We start from the raw sequence: 27,904 nt of genomic DNA, 5'->3' as shown, positions 1-27,904 counted from the left end.
ATAGGCTGGGGATGGTGAGGAAGCTGAACCTGATGGGATGAGGAAGATAAGCTGGGGATGGTGAGGAAGCTGAACCTGATGGGATGAGGAAGATAAGCTGGGGATGGTGAGGAAGCTGGATCTGATGGGATGAGGAAGATAAGCTGGGGATGGTGAGGAAGCTGAACCTGATGGGATGAGGAAGATAAGCTGGGGATGGTGAGGAAGCTGGACCTGATGGGATGAGGAAGATAAGCTGGGGATGGTGAGGAAGCTGAACCTGATGGGATGAGGAAGATAAGCTGGGGATGGTGAGGAAGCTGAACCTGATGGGATGAGGAAGATAGGCTGGGGATGGAGGAAGCTGGACCTGATGGGATGATTAAGATAAACTGGGGAAGGTGAGGAAGCTGAACCTGATGGGATGAGGAAGATAAACTGGGGATGGTGAGGAACCTGAACCTGATGGGATGAGGAAGATAAGCTGGGGATGGTGAGGAAGCTGAACCTGATGGGATGAGGAAGATAAACTGGGGATGGTGAGGAACCTGAACCTGATGGGATGAGGAAGATAAGCTGGGGATGGTGAGGAACCTGAACCTGATGGGATGAGGAAGATAAGCTGGGGATGGTGAGGAAGCTGAACCTGATGGGATGAGGAAGATAAGCTGGGGATGGTGAGGAAGCTGAACCTGATGGGATGAGGAAGATAAGCTGGGGATGGTGAGGAAGCTGAACCTGATGGGATGAGGAAGATAAGCTGGGGATGGTGAGGAACCTGAACCTGATGGGATGAGGAAGATAGGCTAAGGGATGATGACGAAGATGAACCTGATGGGATGAGGAAGATAAGCTAAGGATGATGAGGAAGCTGGACCTGATGTAATGAGGAAGATAAGGTAGGGATGATGAGGAAGCTGGACCTAAGGGGATGAGGAAGATAGGCTTGAGATGAGGGAGATGGACTGAGAGTGATGAGGAAGATGGACTGGGGATGATGATGAAGCTGGACTTGAGATGAGGGAGATGGACTGAGAATGATGAGGAAGATGGACTGTGGATGATGATGAAGCTGGACTTGAGATGAGGGAGATGGACTGAGAATGATGAGGAAGATGGACTGGGGATGATGAGGAAACTGGTTCTGAGGGGACGAAATGGACTGGGTATGAGGAAGATGGACCAGAGGGGATGAGGAAGATGGACTGGAGATGATGAAGCTGAACCTGATGGAATGAGAAAGAAAGACTGTGGATGATGATGAAGCTGGACTGAGAATGAGGAAGATGGTCCTGAGAGGATGAGAAACATGGACCTGATGGGATGAGGAAGATGGACTGGGAATGATGAGGAAGCTGGACCTGAGGGTATGAGGAAGACGAACTGGGGATGATGAGGAAGCTGGACCTGAGGGTATGAGGAAGACGAACTGGGGATGATGAGGAAGCTGGACCTGAGGGTATGAGGAAGACGAACTGGGGATGATGAGGAAGCTGGACCTGAGGGTATGAGGAAGACGAACCGGGGATGATGAGGAAGCTGAACCTGGGAATGATGAGGAAGGAAGACCTAGGAATCATGAGGAAGCTGGACCTGGGAATGATGAGGAAGCTAGACCTAGGAATCATGAGGAAGCTGGACCTGGGAATGATGAGGAAGCTAGACCTAGGAATCATGAGGAAGCTGGACCTGGGAATGATGAGGAAGCTAGACCTAGGAATCATGAGGAAGCTGGACCTGGGAATGATGAGGAAGCTAGACCTAGGAATAATGAGGAAGCTGGACCTGGGAATGATGAAGCTAGACCTAGGAATCATGAGGAAGCTGGACCTGGGAATGATGAAGCTAGACCTAGGAATCATGAGGAAGCTGGACCTGGGAATGATGAGGAAGCTAGACCTGGGAATCATGAGGAAGCTGGACCTGGGAACGATGAAGCTAGACCTAGGAATAATGAGGAAGCTGGACCTGGGAATGATGAGGGAGCTAGACCTAGGAATCATGAGGAAGCTGGACCTGGGAATGATGAAGCTAGACCTAGGAATCATGAGGAAGCTGGACCTGGGAATGATGAAGCTAGACCTAGGAATCATGAGGAAGCTGGACCTGGGAATGAGGAAGCTAGACCTAGGAATAATGAGGAAGCTGGACCTGGGAATGATGAGGAAGCTAGACCTAGGAATGATGAGGAAGCTGGACCTGGGAATGATGAGGAAGCTAGACCTAGGAATCATGAGGAAGCTGGACCTGGGAATGAGGAAGCTAGACCTAGGAATCATGAAGAAGCTGGACCTGGGAACGATGAAGCTAGACCTAGGAATCATGAAGAAGCTGGACCTGGGAACGATGAAGCTAGACCTAGGAATGATGAGGAAGCTGGACCTGGGAAAGATGAGGAAGCTAGACCTAGGAATGATGAGGAAGCTGGACCTGGGAATGATGAAGCTAGACCTGGGAATCATGAGGAAGCTGGACCTGGGAATGATGAGGAAGCTAGACCTAGGAATCATGAGGACGCTGGATGTGGGTCAGTGTCAGGAGGAGGAGGAGGAGGACAGAGCCGAAGGTGAGCAAGACCCGGGTCAGGTGAAGGTGACCCCATCAATAGGGAGAGTGAGTGACATCCATAGCAACAGACTGAGGTAGGGAAACTAAACGCTCTCATCTCAGTCACTGAGGTAAGAGAAAAGTGACTGTCGAACAGTAATACAGGCCAGCGTCATCAAGCTTGCCTTAGATCACCGGATCATCTGTACATGTGAGCCATTGTTACCTGAAATCATTTATATTTCAACGGTCTAACATACCCTACTTCGACACATACGAAGCTAATCAAACACTTCAGTTCACACACCTGTGCTCTAGACTGTACTGGAGCACAAGTGAATATGCACGCATTAATCCAGGTCTGGAGTCAGATGTAAATTTAGTGGATATTTCTCAAGACGAAAATGATTAATATCAACCAATCTTGTTCTCAATTTAAGCACAACGAAGTTATATCTTAAAGGGGATCCAAGATCGCCTCAGAACACTCTTCAGCAGCGTTCAGTTATGTGTACAAAATATCTTTTAGCGTTGAGGACCGATAAAAGGGGAGCATGGAAACACGAGTAACAAACAGATTGAGTGAATAAGAACAAGAGGTGATGAGCTTGTTCACCTGGTGCTGGATCATGGCCAAGAGACGATCATGTTAGGTAACGTGAAATGACTTGGCACAAGTCCCGTGGTGCCGTTCTCAGTGCAGGAAGTATGACAGGCATTCCATGGGAGAAACAAATGGCAGCCGGGTCTCGTGGAGCTTCTGCAGAAGATAGAGGCGTGCCAAGGGTCTGAGATAGTTGGAAGTTGCCATTTGTGCATTATGCAGCAGGAGGGTGCAGCAGCGGGCCCCCCAATGTTCAAGCTGCTTCTCGAGACAGGGCGTGGAGATGATCCATGCGACTCTTGCCACAGGGAACCGTGGGAGATGAGGTACCAAAGAGCCCTGCTAGAAGGATGATACGTCAGAGGTCACAAAGCGGGCTGCCACTAACGACGGAGAAGCCCCCTGGGCTCCTGCAGCCAATAGTGACATGGCCAAGGCTATTGAGGAGCCAGAGGCGACCATGTGGCATGAGGTAATATGACGATTTGAGCGACTAAGGCGACGGTTGGAGCGGTATCTACGTGTAGTCAGTCGAGCCAAGCCACTCTGTGGCATAAAGATGTACACCTAGGATCCTATACAGGCTGGTCCATCGGTGGAAGGCCAGATGCGGTGAGCCTTCTGCAGGCAAGTTTATATGTGTGTCTACCAGCTGATCTCTGACCCGAGTAATCATACTAAGCTGCACGAGGTCATAGAAGGTTATCTATCAGTTGTTTAATGTGATGATGACAGAGGGCGCGAGTGGGGCGCTGCGAGTGTGATTTCATCACCCAACCCTCACCCTCACGGATGTGGACACTACAAATGGTTTTCGAAATATGAAGGTCGGCTCCAGGCCATCCATGGTCCAGGACGGAGGAGAAGTTCGATGTTGACAGTTCTTTTGTTCATTTTCTTTTTAAATGAAATGGTTACAGAGGGAAAATTTTGGGTACAGCGGAAGGCGTCGTTTGCAATGGAAGAGAAGATCTAAGTGTGTACATGTTGTGTATGTAGGTGTTGACGCATGTGGGCGAGTATCTGGAAAAGTGTTTTTGGTGCCTCATACCTACGGGGAGCAGACTGACGGTGTGGAGGTGGTCAGGACACAAGGATTTGTCTGTCCACAGTCATGTATACAGAAGAAACATTCAATTATGGTGACTGCTACTTCACACTAATGTATGTATGTATGTATGTATATATATATATATATATATATATATATATATATATATATATATATATATATATATATATATATTATACTTATTTGAAGAGTTGGGGCGAGCTAGGGCCGTCAGAAGACAAGAGCCCGCGAAAGGTGGAAACCTTGTCATTCTGGCCAGCACGTGAGCTGCATGAGATCATACATCAACGGTGGTCGCCAGACAAAAAAAAAAAAAAAACTCTTGTTTTCCGTGCGAGTAAACAACTGCAAACACAAGAAAAATGAAAAAATATCGTTGCCCTTCACTGCTGGTGTGGCGTGGCAGAGCCAGGGAATGGAGGGGTTGGTTAAGGCTAGAGGCGGTGTGACAGGATAGACTAGGTACGGCGGAGGCGGGGCAAGGGAAGGTGTGGGATAGGGAGGATGGAGCGGAACAAAGCCCATGAGGGTGGGTAGGAACAGTGCCTGGGATGGAACGAGGCAAATTCATTGCGCATCCTATGCTCAACCTGTGAGCGGGAGCGCAAAAGGATTGCGGAGACCACAAAGGGTCTTAAGACAGACGGGACAGAGCCAGGGAAGGGGCCAGGGAAGGCGTGGCCGAGCAGGGCCAGGGGCCAGGGAGGGCGGAGTCGGGCCAGGTAAGTTAGGCTGGGAGACAGCAAGGTGATATACGGCGCGAGTTTTCACTTTCTCCTTCTAGGCTAGTCGGGCGGGCTGTGCTCAAGGTCATCCTCTCCACATTTGCCCACCCCTTCACCACGGCTCCTACCATCTCTTTTTATCTGGCCCATCACACTGCCACTGATATCCTGCACCGACTTCCAAGACCCAGAGAGAGAGAGAAAAAATAAAAAGTGAGAGGGTCCGACATGATGACTTCCGCAAAGTTGGCTTCGACTGCAATGCGTGGCCAATCTTCACGACGGGGCGGAGGAGGTGGTGGCTAGGCTTGTCCTGACCCGCCAACTCTTGCCCAGCCACCTCCCACTTTTTCCTACGATATATCCACAACTGCGTACGTCTGTCCCTATACTGATCAGAATATGATAGACATTTTATTGTACTTTTAGACATCATAAAAAAAAAAAAGCATTACGTAAAACTTCGACTAGCTGAAAACATATCGAGTGTCTCTCTCTATGTCTGGACACCAAACAAACATCACGGCTGGGCGTAGCTACGTGGGGAAACCTAACTATTACGCCATAATAGGAGGCACTTCCACGGATCTTCTGCCTTTTACGTTACCTCGTCCGCCATCGGATGCAGGAAATTGCAGAATAAATGAAGTTACGACACAATGCTTTGACGAACACCGTCTGCTGACGCAAGGGTAATAATCGTCATTCGCTCAGGTTAATAATACGGTAATACTGTATCTTGTCATCATATGTGGAAGGGCATGAGGTACATCGTACTCCTTGCCTTCCCTCGCTCGTGTTACCGTACTACGAGTACATCAAGTTTTTTTATAGATTTCCTAGTCTGTAGTAAACTCGGTAATCATTGTACACAAAGATCATGGCACGTCGAATTTCAAAATAACGACGAGTTTCCTCAGTATATCAAACGTGATTATTATATTCCCTGAGCCATGGAAGTGGCTGGTAACCACAGCGGCTTTGGTTCACCTTCAAACTGAAGGAAAATGTCGAAAAAACCAGACAGATGAACTAAACAAATGAGGAAGAAAAAGCTGAGCTGCCATTTGCACGATATTATATATATATATATATATATATATATATATATATATATATATATATATATATATATATATATATATATATGTACAAGTTACACATTCTCAGTTGCGTGTGGAACACAAACCATCTCTCCAACATCACACGCACCATCACATGACCCTTCTGGCCGATGGTGCAACTTCTATAGCGAAAACCCTGACCACTTACACCTCAATTATCTTGCAATGATGCCGCACACATACGCCATCACACTTCTTGATCTCTAGTTGGCAACCCCCCTTCCCTTGTGGACGTGGCCAGCTTCCCCAGCGCTGCGAACAGCATAGAAGGGGATACTGAGGCAAGAAAAAGCGAGTATATATATATATATATATATATATATATATATATATATATATATATATATATATATATATATATATATATATATACTCGCTTGAGTTTGAGGTTGGTAGGGCAATCATGAAATCAATTACGTCATTATGCACGAGGTGGGAGGCTCTTTTGTGTTGCCATTATAAGCAAGAGCCTCACACACACACACACACACACACACACACACACACACACGAGCCAGCAAGACCTAGCCAGACTTGTATTCACATGACTTGGATCACCTCAACCAACATGGTACCATCCTCAACCCTCCTCTGCACGACCATCACTACTACCCAAGCATGACGGACCGCCAACCTCACCGCTGGTGGATGGCATCTCCTTGACCCCCCTCCTCACTCCGTCCTTCCTCCAGACCTCCTCCATAGTCTTCTTTTGACTTCCCTCCCTCCCTCCCTCCCTCCCTACTCTGTCGCATCACCTGGCCAAGTCGATGCACCACTCGAAGACGATGCCTCGCCTCCCTCCCTCCCTCCTCTCTCACTTCGGATATTTCTCGTTCCATTTAGATTCCTAACCAACAACAAATCCCACGCCATGGCAAACACATGACCAGAACGAGTAACATCTTGCTAGATATACGTCCATCCAAGGACTATCATGTAGTACCTCAGCAACAGTAATTCAGCCAGAGCCCCACGTGTACGGATTACATGTACATCTGTACACTGCTACCTAGGTAGCATTTTGTGTTGTTCTTCCCGCCAGCAGGCGATCAGGTATAAATAAAAAAAATTACATAGATATATGCCACGGTTCGTTCACTCCAATGTATCGAGAGGTTGCATTATACATGGGAGAGCCACAATCTACTACCCAATCCCCTCCTCCCCCCTCTCCTCTCTGCGGTGAGCCACACGCGCGAACATTTTGGCTGGCAAAATCTCGTCGTAGGTAGACACTGTAAACATACAAGATGTGTTGAGGTTTTCAGATGAGAGGAAATATCATTGGTGAGAAGAGTGGTTAGAGTAAGTGAGCTTGGAAAAGAGACTTGTGTGAAGAAATACCAAGAGAGGTTGAGTGTTGAGTGACGAAAGGTGGAGTAAATGAAGCAAGGGGAGTGAGTGAGGAACGAAAGGCATTTGGGGAAGCAATGGTGACATGTGCGAGAGATGCATGTAGCATGCGAAAGGTGAGATGTGGGCAGATTTGAAAGAGTAATGAGTGGTAGGATAACAAATTTGCTAATGAAAGATACAAGAGAGGCGTTTGGGCGTTAATTACAGGAAAGGAGTTCAAATGACTGCGAAATGAATAAGAGAAGGCGGTAGTTGGTCAAAAGGAAGGTGCAGGGGATGAAGAAGAGGGCAAACGAAAGGTGGGTAAGAGAGTATTATTAACCTTTAAGAAGGAAGTTAATAATGGGTGAAAACAAGGGAAAAAAAAGAGGAACATCGATGAAGGGGGCAAAAGGGGAAGTGATAATAGGTAGCGATGAAGTGAGGAGATAGAGTAAATATTTTGAAGGACTGTTGAATGTTTGATTTTAGGGTGGCCGATGTAGGGTTGGAATGTTATGCGAAATAGGAGTCGTGAAGTGTAGTTCGAAGAACGTAAAATGTGGCACGGCGGCTGGAATGGACGGTATTGCAGTTGAATTTATCAAGAGAGCGGGTGACTGTGTTGTTGATTGGTTGGTAAGGGTATTCAAGTGTTTGTATGAATCATGGTGCAGTGCCTGAGGATTGGCGGAATGCATGCCTAGTGCTTTTGTACAGAGGCAAGGCGGATAAAGGCGAGTGTTCAAACTACAGAGGTAAAAGTTTGTCGAGTGTACCTGGTTAAGCTGTATGGGAGGGCATTGACTGTGAGGGTGAAGGCATGTACAAAGTATCAGACTTGGAAGGAGCAGCGTGGTTTCTCAAGCGGTAGAGGAAGTGTGGATCAGATCTTTGCTTTAAAGTATTCAGAGAAACAGATGGATTTGAACGCGGCAGTCATGAATCTGGAAAAAAAAAAAATATTGATAGGGTTGACAGAGATGCCTTATGGAAGGTCTTACGAATATACGGTGTGGGAGGAAAGCTGCTAGAAGTAGCGAGTTTTTATCAAAAATGTAAAACATGTGTACGAGACAGAAGAGTGAATAGTTTCAAGTGAAGGTTGGTCTGCGGCAGGAATGTGTGATGTCACCAAGGTCAAATTTGTTTATAGATGGATGAGGCGCTGAGCGAGGTAAATGAGAGAGTATGCAATCTGTACGGGATGGGAGGGCGTGGGAAGTGCGTCAGTTGTGGTTTGCTGATGATGGAGCACTGGTGACCGATTCGAGTGAGACACTGCAAAAGTTGATGACTGAGTTTAGGTGTGTGTGTGTGTGTGTGTGTGTGTGTGTGTGTGTGTGAAAGGAGGAAGTTCAAGAGTAAATGTGAATAAAAGAAAGGTTATTAGGTTTAGCAAAGTTGAGGGGCAGGTTACCTGGAGGTGCGAGTCTGAATGGAGAAAAACTGGAGATAAAGGTCGAAAGTTCTGGAGGAGCTGAAAAATGTGGAAACGCATATCGTTGTCTGGGAGGACTAAAAATGGGCATGTTTGAAGGTATGGTAGTCCCGACAATAGCATACAACTGCGAGACATGGACTATAGAAAAGGATGTCCGAGGGAGAGTGGATGTGTTGGAAATGTGGTTTGATCGGGAAAGTAATGAAAGGGTAAGAGAGATGTGTGATAATAAAGAGAGAGTGGTTAAAAGAGCAGAAGAGGGTGTGTTGAAATGATTCTGAAATATGGAGAGAATGAGAGGAAAGGATGACAAAGGATATATGTGTCAAAGGTGGAGGGAACAAGAAGCGGGTGACCAAAATTGGAGACGGAAGGATGGGCTTTAAAACATTTTGAGCGGTCGGATCTTGAACATAAAGAAGGGTGAAAGGTGTACACAGGATAAGAGTGAATTGGAACGATGTAGTATACTAGGGTTGACGTACTGTCAATGGACTAAACCAGGGCATGTGAGGCCTGGATGTGGATAGGGAACTGTGGTTTCGGTGCTTTACATATGACAACTAAAGAATGGATGTAAGCGAATGCGGTCTTTTTTCGTCTGTTACAGGGGCTATCTTGCTAACGTAGGAAACGGAGATATATATATATATATATATATATATATATATATATATATATATATATATATATATATATATATATACATATTACACTATTCCTTTTTGTCCACGAGGAAATGAAACACTATAATTTCCCAAGTGCACTTTCGTGTAATAATCACATCATCAGGGAAGTTACAAGAAACATAACAGTCACTTGATATACAACGAAGAGACGCAGTTTACCAAATGGCGTCCTATATACTACAGGTCGCCTGGCTACCTCGACCACACGAAGGTTAAGAGACACAGACACCTGAAATCAAGTGTGGTTTCTGTATCCAAACCTCAACTCTTGTGGGTGTAGCATGGAGTCTAATCTCTCGCGGCTGTGTGTGTGTGTGTGTGTGTGTGTGTGTGTGTGTGTGAGAGAGAGAGAGAGAGAGAGAGAGAGAGAGAGAGAGAGAGAGAGAGAGAGAGAGACTCTCTCGAGCTTCATGCGTAACATTTCCTTCCTAGACCTCACGGGGCAATTCTCATTCCTCCGCCCGCCCCTCCCTCACCTTTTCGTGAGGGCGGTTTTTCTCCGGTCTAACGGGCGAACCGCACGTCCGCCCCTCCCCCCGTGTATTGCCGACCCTGGTTCTGTCGATGATAATAGTACAATGGAAGGGCTGAAACACCATCAAGTTTCAGCATGCCGGGATGAAGTCATCTCCACTATATCATTACGTAGCTCATCTATTTCTACATCCCGATCCACGCACTGAGTCAGAATGTACTGTATACCATGAACAGTGACTCCAGAACCTCATGACATGTTTAACTGAACGTCAGTTAGTCTGCTCTCACGACGCGAGAGTAAAAAAAACCTTCCTCAAAATGCTGCCTCGGAGGAACAGACAATAAAGAGAAGTCTGCCAGGCCAGTAAATATGAACAATCGTGTGTCAACACAAAAAAAAGGGGGGGAGTCAGAGTCCCTGGAGGACACTGTGCTGGATTTAGCAAGTGACCAAAGACACCAGTGAGCAGGTCCTGGCCGGATGAACAAACGCACCAAAAATAGACGTAGGCCACTTTCTCCCGGGTGTTCAACGGTAGGTGCCTGACAAGGTCCCATAGGTCACAATCCAGCCAGGCTCCGGGTCACTCCAGTCGATTCGACTCTTATCCTGTATGTTCCCAGGAGGCATATAACACCCATTTTCTGTTCACAACCGTCAACTGGTGTGTACTTATTCATTCACACTTTTATAGGATGTTAACCTTTGTGTGTATCTGTCATGACACTTTTGTCACATCTATAGCATGCTTAAAGTGTCGCGGGGTGATCCCTTGACTTGGAAATGTGCATGTGTAGTCTTAGATCTTAATAATAGTATTTCACCTCTGGTTTTGACCAGACACTTCACCCACACGCCTCCCACACTCACAATCACCTATTTGATTTTCCAGGAAAACCCGGATTCGTGTCTTTTATCGCTTGGAATAGGAACCAGAGGAAGATGGGAAAACTCAACGCCAGAAAATCCCAAGGCAACTGACATTTTACCTTTTGCTAAACGCGGACAACTTAAAGCAGACGACCTCGTTGAGACGGCATGTAAAAGATGATCTCCTAGAGCAGTGTGATGACAAGACATGACATAAAGCAAGAAAGTGCACTGGCGCTGTGAGAGGCAACCGATTTCAGAAAGTTAAGAAAATCTCTAGAATTATAAACATGGAGATGACCTAAGTAAGGGATGGACAGCCATGCTCTACACCTCTTGTAAACCCAAGTGACCAATATGGGACAATGGGAAATACAAGTGAAGTGGAATTCAAGCAGTGCACCCGAGGAATATATGTCTTGTCTCAACCACCTGAATACGAGGGGGAAGAGTTTACGGATCACCCAAGATAACTCGTTCTTCCCCAACATCCTTCAAAGTTACTGGGTTTAGTTTGGGTTAGGTTTGTTAGGTTAGGTTTGTAACCTAAGTTGAGTTGGGTCAGGTTAGGTTTGTACCTTTACCTAACCTAGCCTAGGTTTAGTTTGGTTAGGTTAAGTTTGTACCCTGACCTAACCTAGCCTAGGTTTAGTTTGGTTAGGTTAAGTTCGTACCCTGACCTAACCTAGCCTAGGTTTAGTTTGGTTAGGTTAAGTTCGTACCCTGACCTAACGTAGCCTAGGTTTAGTTGGGTTAGGCTAGGTTTGTACCGTGACCTTCCTAGCCTAGGTTAGTTTGGTTAGGTTAAGTTTGTACCCTGACCTAACCTAGCCTAGGTTAGTTGGGTTAGGTTAGGTTTGTACCCTGAACTAACCTAGCCTAGGTTTAGTTTGGTTAGGTTAAGTTTGTACCCTGACCTAACCTAGCCTAGGTTTAGTTGGGTTAGGTTAGGCTTGTACCCTGACCTTCCTAGCCTAGGTTAGTTTGATTAGGTTAAGTTTGTACCCTGACCTAACCTAGCCTAGGTTCAGTTGGGTTAGGTTAGGTTTGTACCCTGACCTAACCTAGCCTAGGTTGTTGGGTTAGGTTAGGTTTGTACCCTGACCTACCTTAGCCTAGGTTTAGTTGGGTTAGGTTAGGTTTGTACCCTGACCTAACCTAGCCTAGGTTTAGTTAGGTTAGGTTTGTACCCAGACCTAACCTAGCCTAGGTGTAGTTTGGGTTAGGCTTGTGCCCTACCCTAACCTAGTATAGGTTTAATTGGATTAAGTTTATACCCTGACCTAACATAGCCTTAGTTGGGTTAGGTTTGTACCCACACCTAACATAGTCTAGGTATAGTTGGGTTAGGTTTGTAACCTGACCGAACCTAGTCTAGGCTTAGTTTGGTTAGGTTAGGTTTGTACCCTGACATAACCGAGCCTAGGTCTAATTTGGGTTAGGTTTATACCCTAACCTAACCTAGCTTAGGTCTAATTTGGGTTTGGTTTGTACCGTGACTAACCTAGCCTGGGTTTAGTTTGGGTTAGGTTTGTACCCTAGCTAACCTAGCCTAGGTTTAGTTTGGGTTAGGTTTGTACCCTGACCTAACCTAACCTAGGTTTAGTTTGGGTTGGGTTAAACTGATCTAACCTAGCCTAGGTTTAGTTGGGTTAGGTTAGGTTTGTACCCTGACCTAACCTAGCCTAGGTCTAATTTGGGTTAGGTTTGTACCCTAACCTAACCTAGCCTAGGTCTAATTTGGGTTAGGTTTGTACCTTGACTAACCTAACCTAGGTTTAGGTTTGTACCCTGACTAACCTAGCCTAGGTTTAGTTTGGGTTAGGTTTGTACCCTGACTAATCTAGCCTAGGTTAGTTTGGGTTAGGTTTGTACCCTGCCTAACCCAGCCTTGGTTTAGTTTGGGTTACGTTTGTACCCTGACTAACCTAGCCTAGGTTTAGTTTGGGTTATGTTTGTACCCTGACTAACCTAGCCTAGGTTTAGTTTGGGTTAGGTTTGTACCCTGACTAACCTAGCCTAGGTTTAGTTTGGGTTAGGTTTGTACCCTGACCTAACCTAGCCTAAGTTTGGTTGGGTTAGGTTAAGTTTGTACCCTGACCTAACCTAAGTCTAATATGGTTAGGTTTGTACCCTAACCTAACCTAGGTCTAATTTGTGTTAGGTTTGTACCCTGACTAACCTAGCCTAGGTTTAGCTTGGGTTAGGTTTGTACCCTGACTAACCTAGCCTAGGTTTAGTTTGGGTTAGGTTTGTACTGACTAACCTAGCCTAGGTTTAGCTTGGGTTAGGTTTGTACCCTGACTAACCTAGCCTAGATTTAGTCTGGGTTAGGTTTGTAACCTGACCTAACCTAGCCTAGGTTTAGTTTGAGTTAGGTTTGTACTGACTAACCTAGCCTAGGTTTAGTTTGGGTTAGGTTTGTACCCTGACTAACCTAGCCTAGGTTTAGTTTGGGTTAGGTTTGTAACCTGACCTAACCTAGCCTAGGTTTAATTTGCATTAGGTTTGTACAGTGACCTAGCCTAGGTCTAATTTGGGTTAGGTTTGTACCCTAACCTAACCTAGCCTAGGCTAATTTGGGTTAGGTTTGTACCCTGACTAACCTAGCCTAGGTTTAGCTTGGGTTAGGTTTGTACCATGACTAACCTATAACCTAGGTTTAGTTTCAGTTAGGTTTGTACAATGACCTAGGTTTGCACAATGACCTAACATATCCTAGGTTTAGTTGGGTTAGCTTTGTACCCTGACGTGACCTAACCAAGCCTAGGTATAGCTGGGTTAGGCTTGTACCCTGACCTAACCTAGCCTAAGTTTAGTTTGGAATAGGTTTGTACAATGACCTAACCTAGCCTACGTTTAGTATGAGTTAGGTTTGTAAAATAACCTAAGTAGCCTACGTCTGGTTATGTTAGGTTTGTACCTTGACCTAACCTAGCCTAGGTTTAGTGGGGTAAGGTTCGTATCCTGACCTAACCTACCATACGTTTAGTGTGGAGTTAGGTTTGTACCCCAACCTAACCTAACCTACCATACGTTTAGTGTGGAGTTAGGTTTGTACCCCAACCTAACCTAACCTAACCTACCATACTTTTAGTGTGGAGTTAGGTTTGTAACCTAACCTAACCTAACCTACCATACTTTTAGTGTGGAGTTAGGTTTGTACCCCAACCTAACCTAACCTACCATACGTTTAGTGTGGAGTTAGGTTTGTAACCTAACCTAACCTAGCCTAAGAAAACGTTGAGGGCCGAGTCTTCAGGTGACCTGAGAACAATATACTTATGCGGTTACTTGCACACTCGTCACTATTGCTCCAGACTGCCTCGTAATTACTTTTTCACTGGCTGAAGATGAGTGAAACGAGAGGATGTCTGCTCCGCTCCCATCTCTTATAACTGAAGTGAGTTTTAAATGGGTTCTCTATTGCCCAAGAGAGCTATCAAATTGACATAGATTCCCAGCTGGAAAACTTTTAAAGCAAATGTAATCATAGAATTCTGTCCCCGTGGCTCAGTCCCACACTTAAAATATTTCCGAGTGACAGAAAAAAAAAAAAAAAGAGACACTCGTCTGCTAATCCAGTCGTGTAGGATAATACCAGGAAACAAATGGTGCGTGTCACAATCGCTGGCCACACTGGGCCAGTCTGGATCACTGCCAAATGTTATTGTACGTGTGTTCTTCCTACACACGCACATGAACAACTCGTCACATTCTGATGTTCTTCCTGAACACAAGAACATTCTTCCAATGACTCCACGAACAAGGGAAACGTGTCTTACAAACTTGTTTCTCAAGCGGGGGAAAAAAAGAGAAAAAAGAAAGCACATTGGTTGGGAGGGAAAAGTAAATGTGAAATTTAATCTCTGGCAGGAAAATGGTACTTGGGTACAGACAGTGTAGTGGATACACCACATAACACTTGGTGTCGTCCATTCTTGACACCAGTGCTGAGAAATTCAACGTCCCAGAAATTTCACAAAAAAAACACAAAAATCGAGGAAAGACATGGCGTAAAGTCAGCTTGTACTTTTTCGCAGATAAATTTCTATGTCACCATCTTAAAAAAGAACGATACAAAAAGAACGACATTTATATATAAAAAAAAAAAAAAATTCTTTGGCATCGTAATGAGATGAAAGCTACCAAAGGGGCTTGAAAACTTAAAATTTATGAGTTCAATTCATCATTGCCACATACCGATAGGCTCATCTCTACGAACGATACAAGATATCCTCGATAGCTCAATATATATATATATATATATATATATATATATATATATATATATATATATATATATATATATATATATACATATATTACAAACCTCCTACAGCCAGGATCGAACCCGGGACCCCTGTGCAACAGGCGGGGGCGCTACCGCAAGGATACGATCACCCCTAATAGGGAAATAACTATTCCAATACTATGTACTCGAATACCCTTCGTCTCACGTTGGTGAGCAACGGGGTCTACACCGGTCGTTTCCCATCAGGCTCACACAGCCAGCAGATAGCATTTTACCGAACCTAATTGTATAAGGTGGAGGTATATGAATACGAACAAAGTGCATTATATATATATATATATATATATATATATATATATATATATATATATATATATATATATATATATATATATGGAGGAGACGACCAGATAAAGATGATGCAACACAGTGATCAACTGTCCAAGTGGAAGGACTGAGTCTGACAGCGACCCCTGCCTCCCTGCCTACCCCAGCTGCAGGGGGTCACCGAAGCTGCCTTTACGCTCGTGGGGGGGGGGGGGGAAATCATTCTCAGAATTCCTACCCCACACGTGACCACATGCCCGGACCTGGTGGTCAGGTGAGCGGGGCGGGGGGAAGGTTGGTGTGGACGGGGTGAAGACCCACGTGTGTTCCCACTTCCTTCACTACGGCAGTGAATGAAACACTGACCTTTCACCGTCGGCCTCTGACACCCCCCCCCCCCAACCAACCTCCACCTTCCCCACCCTACCTGGTTGCCTAAGATGCACTCGTGACGTCATCCGCTCGTATACACCCCCCCCCCCCCACACACACACATCATCACACAATCACTCTTACTCATTTCTCTTCCTTTCTCATCCTCACTTACACCATTATGCCTCATCTTCCTTGGTACGACTACGTACCAGACTTAACGACGAATGTCGAGTACTCCATTACCTTCTGAGGTGTTTATAGTGAAGATGTATAGTAACACTGTCTCGATCACAGGAGGGAGGAGCAACACCTATGGCCAGGTCCAGCCCACCACCACACCACGCCCCTTCACGCCGCATATAAAAAGGACGGGGAGATGAGGAGCGAGAACAGTTCGCAAGCTGACTTCGCTTGAGGTGCATATACTCTCTCACACACACACATACAAACGTCACCCAGCCATCATGAAGGTAAGATGTAACCTCAACACCTCTCACAAGTTGGTCATAATTGCATCATGACGGTTCGTGCTCTAGGTATGATGGGCCTGGCCACTCTGACCTGACCTTATAGGCCAGGCTGACCTGACCTTATAGGCCAGGCTGACCTGACCTTATAGGCCACTCTGACCTGACCTTATAGGCCAGGCTGACCTGACCTTATAGACCAGGTCAAAGGTGGGAGGGGCCACCATACTTAGGAAACCTAACGTCGTGTTTTATGGGATTATGTAGGATTTTCAAAGTCATGGAGATGTGTGATGGGTATCCATCAGGTTGGCTAGAGTAATCCACAACTGGATTAACAATAATTCGTGGACATTTGCTAGCGAAGGAAATGCTGGGCTACCAAAATGGAAGTGAATATACATCGAACTTTCATAGCTGGCGCAAGTGTTGACTATAATATATATATAATGTAATCCTTTCACAGCTGCCATACAAGTGCTGCCTAAAATATAATGTAATCCATTCAAGATGATTTACCAATGACTCTATTCAGTCTCGTCAGCAAGTAAGATCATTCTTATCACCGGAGTCATACACCTAAACCATTGACAGTGTCTTCGTGTGGAAAAGGATTCTTTGGCTTGGAAAAATTTACTGTTACGTGGTGTGATTATATATATATATATATATATATATATATATATATATATATATATATATATATATATATATATATATATATGGTATGTTGCACATGTTACGAGGTACACTGGTGGTCACAGCTGTGTAGGGTAAACAGTACACTGGTAGTGGCAGGTATGTAGGGCAAAAGGTACATAAGTGGTGGGAGGTAAGGTAGACGGTACAGAGCTGCTGGTACGTGTGTAAGGTAGACGGTACACTGGTACTGGGTAGTAAGGTAGACGGTACACTGGTACTGGCAGGTGTGTAAAGTAGACGGTACACTGGTCCTGATGGGTGTGTGGGGTAGATGGTACAAGGTATATTCAAGTTGCTCGCGAGACGACACACACACACACACACACACACACACACACACACACACGAGCATGGATGTTGACGATACATATATATATACAGTTATCCATTACACCACCCGTACAACAGTAATCATGCAGTGTTCAAGTATGTGGTGAGTGAGGATGGTCAAGTGGGAGCGGTGAGGCAACACCACCATCACAACACGAGGCATTATCGTGAACGCTACACAAACCTCACCAATCACTCTGGCAACACAGATTGGGAAACGGAGTTCAGTAACCAGGGCTCTGTGAAGACCGCAGTGAAATGGTACCTACCGCTTCAAGAGGGAAAAAAATAAAGCTGGTTAAATAAAAGACGTCATAAATAGGAGCTTCGAGATGTGCAATGACGGGACTACAGCCAACCAGCATGTGCAAGGAGCATCCTAGGGTAAGAAAGGACGATCGAAGAAAGTTTGGAACACAATACTGTGGACAAGACAGATGACCCGATACTTTACCATGTTATTCACCAGGAGTCAGTCAGGTGAAGATCAGATAATGAAACATGAGAGATTCTGAAGGTACAGTTGCAGAGGAGGGTGTAAGGATATGTGACCAACGGAATCACAAACTCAAGAGCGGCTCATGGTCCTGACACAACTTCACCATGTGTGCTGACGACGTGCGCAGGTGCGCGACATATTGTTCAAGGTGGCGCTGGAGGGAGGAGCAGTGCTCAAGGGAATGGCCAAGGGCGAACTTCATACGTATCAAAAATAAAAGAGACCGGAACGAAGCTCTAAACCACACACCGGCCCCACCGACCAGTGTAGTGTGGAAGGTTCTACCATTAATTAGGAATCAACTGGACGATGACTTTCTACAGAGGAGACATTACCCCGAGAAGCAGAACTCTTGTGGGGAAAGGAGGCGCCACGCGTCACAAGCAAGCTCTCAGTTTTCTACGCAAGAGTGAGCTTTGTCTAACACAAAAAGGAGAAGCTGTGTGGAATGTTTGTATCTCGACTGACGGAAAGCATTTGACGCTGTACCGCATGGAAGGGTGATTGTGAGGCGGAGTCAACATACAAGAAAAAGGAGGGAAAGGGGAGGAACTCCGACGATGGATTATATTACCTCAGTGGAAGGAAACAGACGACTTACATTAGTGGATTCTTCTCCAAACGAGTCGACATGGCCTGCAGAGTTCCTAAGGAGTTCTGGGACCTTTACTCTTCTTGATCTATATATACATGACTTGCCAGAAGGTATGGACTCGTACAGGAATATGTTTGCAGATGACGTCCTGTGTGTGAGTCATGAGGGAAGTTAAATGGTGTGGAAGATGACGTCGGTTTACAAGGTAACCTAAACAAACCCCGGAGTTGGTCTGGCACAAGGGTGGCGAAGTTCAACCCAAGCATATATAACGTGGATGGGAAAAGAGTGAAAGGAGGCATCAACAGGATTATCAACCAGCAGGTAATACGTTTCAGGATTCTGTTGTGAGGACTTGCGAGTTGACATTACCCCAAACCTGTTGCCACAGACTCATACTGGAGGATAATTCAGGAAATTATAAACTGGAGGATGACAAATATCAGAACAGCTTCGGGTATCTGGAAGAGGAAATATTTACCGAGCTGTTCATATCCTACATATGACCAAAACTAGAATATATTCTCATGTTTGGTCACCGCACCTAAAAAGCCACAAAGAGCTAATAAAGAAGGTCCAGATGAGGAGCAACAAAGATGGTACCAGAATTTAGACAGCTCAGTTACAAGGAAAGGATAAGAGGCTTTAAATCTGCCCATCTAGAGGAGGAGTGAAGAATGACCAGATCACAACCTTTACTTGTTTATAAGAAATCGATGACCCGGATAAAGACGATCGCAACAGAGGTAAAGATAGAGCAACCAGAGGACATAAAATAACGAGTAAAACTTGTTAAAAAAGAAGTAAATAAATACTTTCATAATTCAAGACTGGTGGATGACTGCAAGAGAATGACGGAGGGCATGGTTAATGAAGACAGCATACGTACATAAATGTACAGTCTCTGTTACGATATGGTTGGTAGAAAGTGTTCAAGAGATAGGGCCCCACGAGTGTAAAACTCTCAGCACAGTACACAGTACACACACACACACACACGTTATTGAACCTTGGGGTCTGAGGGTGATACCAGACGAGTTAGTTTCCTTACATATATCTCCATGTTGATTGGCCGAGGATGTGAGCGAGAGCGTGAACTGCCACACGTGTTGTATAAGGTCAAATACCCTGAGCTTCCTCAGGTTTTACATGCGTGTCGCCAGGGGAAACTTTCACTGGTCGACCGCGTCTCGCCTGGTCCCAGACATCACTGACTACACTCTCAATACACCCCCTCACACTGGCCTGGCCCCAGACATCACTGGCTACACTCTCAATACACCCCCTCATACCCGTCTGGAAGCATTACACACACACACACACACACACACACACACACACACAACACACACGATGTAGTGGTTAGCATTGCTAACCATAAGCCAGCACGTAACCTATCCCAGGTTCGAATTCTAGGCGCGGCAGTTGTCCGAGACCCGACCCACGTGTTCATCTTGGGGTGAGCCCGTATTCAATCACAGGCAGAAACTCTTTTACCTTCGTGCTTTGATTAACAAACAAACGGTTCATCTGGAGGTATACTAAATCACCAGTGTTGGTCAGGACCCACCCACTGGTCGACCGGCACACCCTTCCTTCAGCAGTGTTGGTCAGAACCCACCCACTGGTCGACCGGCACACCCCTTCCCTCACCAGTGTTGGTCAGGACCCACCCACTGGTCGACCAGCGTACCCTTCCCTCGCCAGCGTTGGCCAGGCCCTACCCACTGGTCTACCGGCACACCCTTCCCTCGCCAGCGTTGGCCAGGACCTACCTACAGGTAGACCGGCACGCCCTTCCCTCAGCAGTGTAGGTCAGGACCCACCAACTGGTCGACCGGCACACCCTTCCCTCATCAGCGTTGGCCAGGACCCACCCATTGGTCAGTCGGTATTGCTAGCACTCGTCAACAGGTGGTATCAACGGCCTGCCATCTTTCCTTTCTCCAACTTTCGCCTTACAATGTGACGTCAGCTGGTCGACTGCACCACACAACTCCCCTCCACAGCCAGTCCACACCGTCAAACATGGCAATAATCTACATCTAACTCAAACATATACCTCCACGAAATAGGCTTTGCCTTCATCACCAGCTAGTTATCATTACTTCTACTGCCTCAAGTTGCTAATTATTCCTTCTCAATAAATATCGTTTATGGAAACTTGAGATAATGCGAAGTTTGCATTCCTCTCGATCTCTGATGTTCTCGCCCTCGGAGCTCAACAACTTTCACAGCGTCATGTGTTCGCTAGGTCACCTCACCTCCCTCCCCACGCTGAGTGACTCGAACGTTCCACAACTCACGTTAGCCCTCTCGTCGTCAGCGTCTCTATTTCATTCAACATGGTACCGAAGCGACTACTTAAAGTCTTATGTAGTAAAATATTGAACTCGTTCAAGCAAATCCACTGTATCTGTGGTTACAAGCAAATCCACTGTATCTGTGGTTATGTCCCCGCTAAATTTCCCTCCCATCCATTCCTTCAACCTCCTCCTCTTTATCACTCGCCTCATTTACCCTCCCTCTCTCTCCATTCATGTCTCTTCTCCTGCCTGACTCGGCTCCTCGCTCACCACAAACAGCTGGTGAGAGCCATCCTACTGTCTCCTCTCCTTCACTTGCTCGGCCAGAACCTTCACCTCGCACCTGACCCTTTCCCTGCCTTTCACAACCCTCTCCATTAACCACACGTTATCTTTTTTTTTTTTTTTGCCACTGTGGGCGGCAAACAAGTTACGTCATCTCTGTTGGGCACGCCAATTTGAAAGCTACGAGAGTGGTGCGCAGGCCACCGTACCCTAAATTCCCATTCCAGAGTACAGTACAGTACTCCTGAAATGTACCCCAAGTGCTGTCGAACCGCTTGGGTAAAAAACTTTCAACCTTCACCTCCTGAAGGGTGGGCCACAGGTACACGCATACCCTCGCTGTCTTAACTTCTTGTATAGAAAGGGGCGACTACTGGGTGTGATGACGTGACTGTAGACATGATTGCCCGTGTCACGTCGAACGCCAAAGGGGGTTAAAATGTCTGGCCAGTACTGGTCTTGTACCACCAAAGCCTCACGGAGAAATGGTGCATGTCTTGCTGATGACTAGCTATAGTTTAACGTGTTCCACACCAGCAAAAGCTACCTTGTCCAGCACTATCTATGTGCTTCCTGACCTTCGCTCCTTCCCCCTAGGCAAGCCATAGTAATTGTCCCACACCTTCACTTTCATGTAAAGGTAACGACAGGAAGTAACAGTGTACACGTAATCCTGAATTTACATATAAGCTTTCACTATTTAACTATTCAACTACCGCAGGCACATTCACTATCACTGTTACACTCGTTCGTCGTAGTGGGCAAAGCCAAATTCCATTCTATAAAAATATATGGCTGCATTAAAGTCCGCTACTATTCTATTAAAGGTATGATAAAATGTTACATTAAATACCGTACAAGCCTGTTCCCAATCAGCGGCTTCTGTACGTTGTCAGTCATTCCAAGAAATGATAATGTCCCACAGTAAACCAGGTGACAGCTGACACAAACCTCGCTTACCAGGTTCAGTGTAGGCAGTCTAAATGGCCGCTCTCGTTTGTCTCCTTTAAGAATGTAGAGGATATTGCCCCTGGCCTCGGGCACGAGTGTGCACTGTCTGGTGAGGAGAGAGTGAAAGTGTGCAGGTGCACGATGGCTGGCAGACCAGACCACGCCCACCAGAAAGGTAGCGACTAGGCTTTGTTTATGTAAATTGTACCTTCCAGGTCTCTTTCATCTTCATCCCTAATATCATCTTCCTGTATCTACGTACACAATACATCAGTATCAAGAATCTACAAGCATCTGTACAAACAAAAAATGAATGACAATAGAATATCAAATTAGGTTACGGACTGGTTGGCTGGCTGGCTGGCTGGCAACCCACTGTGGCTATTCATCTAGCGGTTCTCCACTCTAAACTAGTTCTATGATCTTTATTCATATTAAGAAGTTTCATTTACACTCATTATCCATTCATGATTAATGCGTGTGTTTATGTACACACACACAAACACAAATAATGACACGGTACAAGGTTTACAAACTGGGCAACATGAGTGAACAACTCTTTTCCCCAACACATACACATACACACACAGTAATCACACACGCACGTCAACAAACAAAGGCAACCTTGGGGTGGTCATGGCTCCAGCCAAGCCATAACGATGGGCCGACTTTTTTTTTAAGCGGATGAAAGTGAACATTTCGGGGAGGGTTGCGTCAGGGCCGGCGGCGGAAGCCCTCTTGCGCAAGGGACTCGAGGAAATGGAAGACATGATCATACCCGTTATGGTGAGTAGTTCATTGTACCCACTGACGATGGTGGTGGTATAAACCATAACTGACACGTATAGAGTCTACAACCTTGTCTCGTGCTTAACCTTTTCTTTCCCGACGATACCTTGCTAAGGTGACGGTCGCTTCTACATACGAGATACGATTTTGACTAGGTTTAGGCTTTGGTTCCAGACGCTACCTCGCTAGGGGTGAAGACCGCTTTTCCACACGGCGCACATGACGTATTCACGTCCCATTTTATGAACATAGATATATAATAATGACCAAATGATAATGAGGGTTTGATGACCACCCGACCGCCATTCAAACTGGTCTAACGTATATACTGTTCCATTCATCCATTGCTCTGATTCTATAAAATGTACCTCTTAGATTTTGTAAACGTGTTTCTTACTTAATTTCATGTCATGTCCTCTGGTTGTTCTACTCCCTACATTTCTATAACGATCGCTTGCCTCTTACGTCACCAAATGTGGCTCAAAAACTCAAAAGTTACCGTTACGTCATACCTCACTTCGTGTGTGTGTGTGTGTGTGTGTGTGTGTGTCGTCTGCCAGTAATTACACTGCTTCGTCAGTGGAGGAACAGTCTCGCCGAGGACCCGTTCAGCTGGGGGGTGCGGCGAGAGCCCCATAATTAGGGGGAGGGGGTCTTAGTAACATTGGTTGAAATATGGCAATTTATTTGGGTGGGTCAGTTTTTGACTGGGATCCTCACCGCGTGTCACTCCCCTTCACTACACGGAACCCAATAACCTGGACTTCCAGTCCCGTTGGACGGCATGCTACTGACGGTCGCCAACCTTCTGTTTACATAATTCGCTACACTTTAACTGTCAGCAAAAATTGCTACACAATTCATTTATATCAAAACTTGAAAGCACGAGAGACAATATTACTACAGTATATATTCATGCCGTATTTAGCCTTATATTTTTAATAACCTATACTGAGTACATTAAGATAAGATAAGATACTTTATTCGTCAAATTGTTATACAAAATGTAATACAAAATGAAATTCGTTTTGGCTTTAGAGCTCCTTAGTAGCTGTAAAAAAAAAAAAAAATAGAATTAGGAGGGTCGAACCCAGGCATCGTGATTTTGCGTAATAAATACATCACAACCTCTTGGTTTATCCACTTAGCAGCCACATCTCCTTTGTAGACGAGAATGACGAACAGCAAATCAAACCAATGTTGGTAAGTGTTCAACATCCTGACGTGTTAAGGCTGTGCCAACGGCCTTAGTCAAGCAACGGGAAAGTTCCACCTCCATCCCTAAGTTACCTTGAACGAACCCTTCAACTTAGCTGATCTCTTATCGTCAAGCATGTCAAAGCATATCTATCTATCAATCTGTCTATATCTATCTATCTATCTATCTATCTATATATATATATATATATATATATATATATATATATATATATATATATATATTGTTCCTCACATGTGTCCTTCCTTCTGCAGGTGATCATCTTGCTGGGAGTGGTGTGTGTGGCAGCGGCCGCCAAGCTGGGAGGACAAGTCTTGCAGGAGACGACTACTACTGAGGTAAGCACTTTACATCTATTTATACAAACGTACATGCATACATACATACGTATACATGTGTACTATTTATATACACATGTATACATATACATGTCCTATTTATAAACACGTGTAGACATAATAATACGTATACGTCCTATTTATATACACGTGTATACATAATACATATACATGTCCTATATGTATATATACATGTATACATACATAAATACATAATACGTAATGTCTTATTTATACACGTGTATACGTACGTAATACGTATACATCTGTCCTTACCAACAAGAGTTTCTGACTAGAATTTATATTCCATGCATGTTTTCAATCAACTCTTAACACTGCCTTCCGATATCTAGTGTCATAACCTACAATTAACCCACCAACCCTACTGTTGTTAATACTTGCTGGTTATCGACCCCATCTTACACCCTGGGTTTGGCCCTTGTTAACCATGACCCTCGGTGTAAACCACTCACTAACCGCTACATAAACACGTCTCGCTACAGCTACCCAAGCCGTACAACTTCGGCTTCGAGGTGCGAGACGACGAGACCACCAACTACCAGAACCGCGCCGAGGTGTCCGACTCCTCAGGCCGCGTCAGGGGATCCTACAGCTACGTTCTTCCCGACGGCTTCGTCTACACCATCACCTACGAGGATAACAAGGATGGCAATGGCCTCAAGGTAATCAATACTCACTCCCCTGTCTCTTGTGAGGTACTAACTACTCAGGCGAGAGATCCGATAGAGGAGTCATCTTTGCTAGACTGAACAGTGATGGACCCATTTTATCGACCCACCCCTAAAGGTGGATGAACAGCTGGGTTGACTGTGAACCGAACGCCACAAATAGGATTCGAACCTAGGTGGCTCGACCCTGGGGCGGCCTGTGTAGGCGTCACAGTCAGGAACGCTAACCGCTACATTGCTTCATGCTTCACTGTAGCACACTAGTTATGGGTGGAGAATGTGCGTGGAACTGGCAGCGGAATTTATGATGACAGACTAATTAAGTATGTTTATCTGTTTGATTGCATGACTAGTAGAATTCCTCAAAGATTAAGTTACTTGCTATGTCATTAAGATCATTTTCCAAGTGAGATATACAGATCAGGATGGGTAATAAAACGGAACACCAAAGATGGACAGCCTGCGTAGAAAAATATAGGAATCAGGAGAAAAGAATGAAGGTGAGAAAGATACATGGTATGAATGAAGATCGTATGCATGATTCTCATCAGATGATGCCATCCATGTCATGTACGGTAGATAACAGGTTGATAAAGATAACACACAGTGTGTCTGTAACGTAATGGAATATATACAAACAAATGCTACAACCATTTTGCAACGGTAGTTTCTTTCTAATCAAAGTCCACTACATCAGTGCAAATAATAATAATAATAATAATAATAATAATAATAATAATAATAATAATATGACCAGACATTAATCACACAAACAAGGAGAGGCAGTGTCAACTAACTGGTTATATTGTCTGCCGCCAGGCTGTGGTCAAGAAGGAACCATCAGGCATCGAAGTCATCATCCCAACACACAAGCCCAAGAAGGCGATCGACCACCTGGCCTAACCGTGACGCGTCCTGGTCCGCTCATCAGAATGTCATGTACAATCCCTCGCCCGGGGGACCTCTTTAGATTTAGTGACGATTCATCGTAGCTGTTCATCGCAGAGGGTTTCATCCTAGCTAGGTTCCTTCAGCTGGACCTTTCTTTTCAAACTGGAAACATCATATTTCTTCTTAATTTCTCTCTACACTGGTATCTGGTTTTATGAGCCGTTCAACGCAGGGGGATTCCTTTCAGAATATTCTCCTACTTAAGCCTTCCACTTCAATCTTTAAACAGAACATTCTCCTACTTGAGCCTTCCACTTCAATTTTCAAACAATCAAGGCTGGGTATTTATGAATATCTTGTAAGATTTTCACCTACTAAAACCCCATACGAATCTTTACCTTCAACATCAAGGTTTTAAAGACTTGAAGAATACCTTCTTGATGTGCAGGAACCATCTTTCCCCCAGTTGTACTTACAGCAAGCTAAAATATTTTCCCAGTGTGTTTAACGTTCCTGAGCTATTCTATTTATTCTAATTTATTTCTAATAATCTATTCTGCTCTTAAGACTCATTAATCTATTCACTTTCCGTATACTAAAAATATATTTTACATATTCCTGTCCAGCTTATCATTATGTAGTCAGTTTTGATACATTGAAAGCGTCTTGTGTAAATACCATGAAATTCTCATGTATGGCAACATTACCTTGAATGCATCAGAGCCATTTTTGTAACTGACGCTATCTTTTCCTATTCACATTTCTTTATACATGATGGAAATAATGTTATATATTTTATATGTAATAAACTTACGTCATATGAGTGTGTTTAACTTCCCTGAAACCAATACTAGATTTAATTATGAAAGGAAAATGAAATAACAAAATGAGTTGGTTCAATGTTCCCACTACTAGGAAGAGATGTGAAGACTAGGAGGAAATCAGTGTTTGATGTCGTGAGGGTTTGGAAAGTTCCCTCGATAAAATCAGACACGCTGACGTATGAGTCATTTGACCTATATCAAATCTATGATTGTGCCATTGACGAAGAGCATTCAACGGCATCTTGAGCCATACCTCAACTGATTCTTTTCAATACTATCTGTGAAACTGTATACCAGAGGTCACTAGTTTTATTGAGTATTTTCGTCACTCACCAATCTACCTTGACACAACTAATCAGGCAACGAATGTGAACTCTTATGTAATTCTTCCTACTTCATGTCAACATTAAATGCAATTAGCTCCAGCGTTATGCAACCTAACTAGTTCCGGATAGTGGCTGCACCACTGACAACCAACCAGTTTGTCATGGCGCACAGCAGGTCGGACCTTCCAGGGAGGGATCTTGGCTCCCACCAAACCTTTCCATCTTCAACCTTTCCCCTACGCGTTAGTCAATCCAGCATAGATTTCCTCTTTCTTTCTTTCTTTCTCGACTTTAGTTAAATCTTTCCTTATAGAAATATGTTCTTTTTGGTCCTTTTACCTTCGCGCTGTTAATTGGAATGAACTCCCTTCCTCGAACACCGTTTCGAGTACAACTTCGTTGTTTGACTGTGCTAGCCACTTCATCGTTCTTCTTCGTGCCCATATTTCAAACCTTTCAAACAGTTTCACCTTTTGCGAGTGTGTATTAATAAGTATGTTCAATTAACTGTCAGAGAGGATTGCCACTGTACAACCGTATTCATTTCACCACCTTCCTAAGTGACACTAGTTTAATAAAAATTTCCCTCGAGGTGTTGAAGCATACAAATTTGTTCGAACAAAACTTCCTTGACCAATTACCCTCTAAGTGTAAAGTATACTAATTTGTACGAACAAAATTTCCTTACCCATTTTTTCACTGTGCAGAAGCATGTTAATTTGTTCATCGAACAAAACTCCTTTGATTATTGCTATCAAATGTTCTGTTACATATATTCATATTCTTTAAATATGATCGACAAATTCGTAATAAACTTCTCTTACAACGTCTGCATGGTAAATCTTATGAGAATATAAGAATAATTC

At 44.7% G+C, this 27,904-nt stretch overlaps 2 protein-coding genes across 6 annotated transcripts in view; one reads left to right on the top strand and one right to left on the bottom strand.

Moving 5' to 3' along the window:
* LOC139759432 (uncharacterized) overlaps positions 1 to 27,904 on the bottom strand; it is a 296,435-nt gene that overhangs the window by 265,161 nt on the left and 3,370 nt on the right. The window contains exon 1 of one of the 4 annotated variants that reach the window (XM_071681542.1): positions 21,972 to 22,582. The exons of 1 other annotated variant lie outside the window; for it this stretch is intronic. The gene's annotated coding sequence lies outside the window, so the exon portion shown is untranslated. Of the gene's footprint in view, positions 1 to 21,962; positions 22,583 to 27,904 lie in introns of those variants that run through there. 2 more of the 4 variants (XM_071681539.1, XM_071681537.1) reach the window with 2 other exon arrangements.
* On the top strand, positions 15,942 to 26,708 carry LOC139759434 (larval cuticle protein A2B-like). 2 transcript variants are annotated; one of them, XM_071681545.1, is made up of 4 exons: positions 15,942 to 16,297; positions 24,225 to 24,308; positions 24,812 to 24,991; positions 25,817 to 26,708. In XM_071681545.1, exons 1-4 carry the CDS (start codon positions 16,292 to 16,294, stop codon positions 25,898 to 25,900), a joined length of 354 nt encoding a protein of 117 aa, XP_071537646.1. In that variant the 5' UTR covers positions 15,942 to 16,291; the 3' UTR covers positions 25,901 to 26,708. The 2 variants fall into 2 exon arrangements, with proteins under 2 accessions (XP_071537646.1, XP_071537645.1); XM_071681544.1 differs by lacking the exon at positions 15,942 to 16,297 and adding an exon at positions 22,632 to 22,748.

Source organism: Panulirus ornatus, chromosome 33 (assembly GCF_036320965.1).
Source record: "Panulirus ornatus isolate Po-2019 chromosome 33, ASM3632096v1, whole genome shotgun sequence".
In the NCBI taxonomy this organism is placed as follows: domain Eukaryota; kingdom Metazoa; phylum Arthropoda; class Malacostraca; order Decapoda; family Palinuridae; genus Panulirus; species Panulirus ornatus.
Note: the sequence above shows the minus strand (reverse complement) of the source record. Positions and strands in the feature narration are given on the sequence as shown.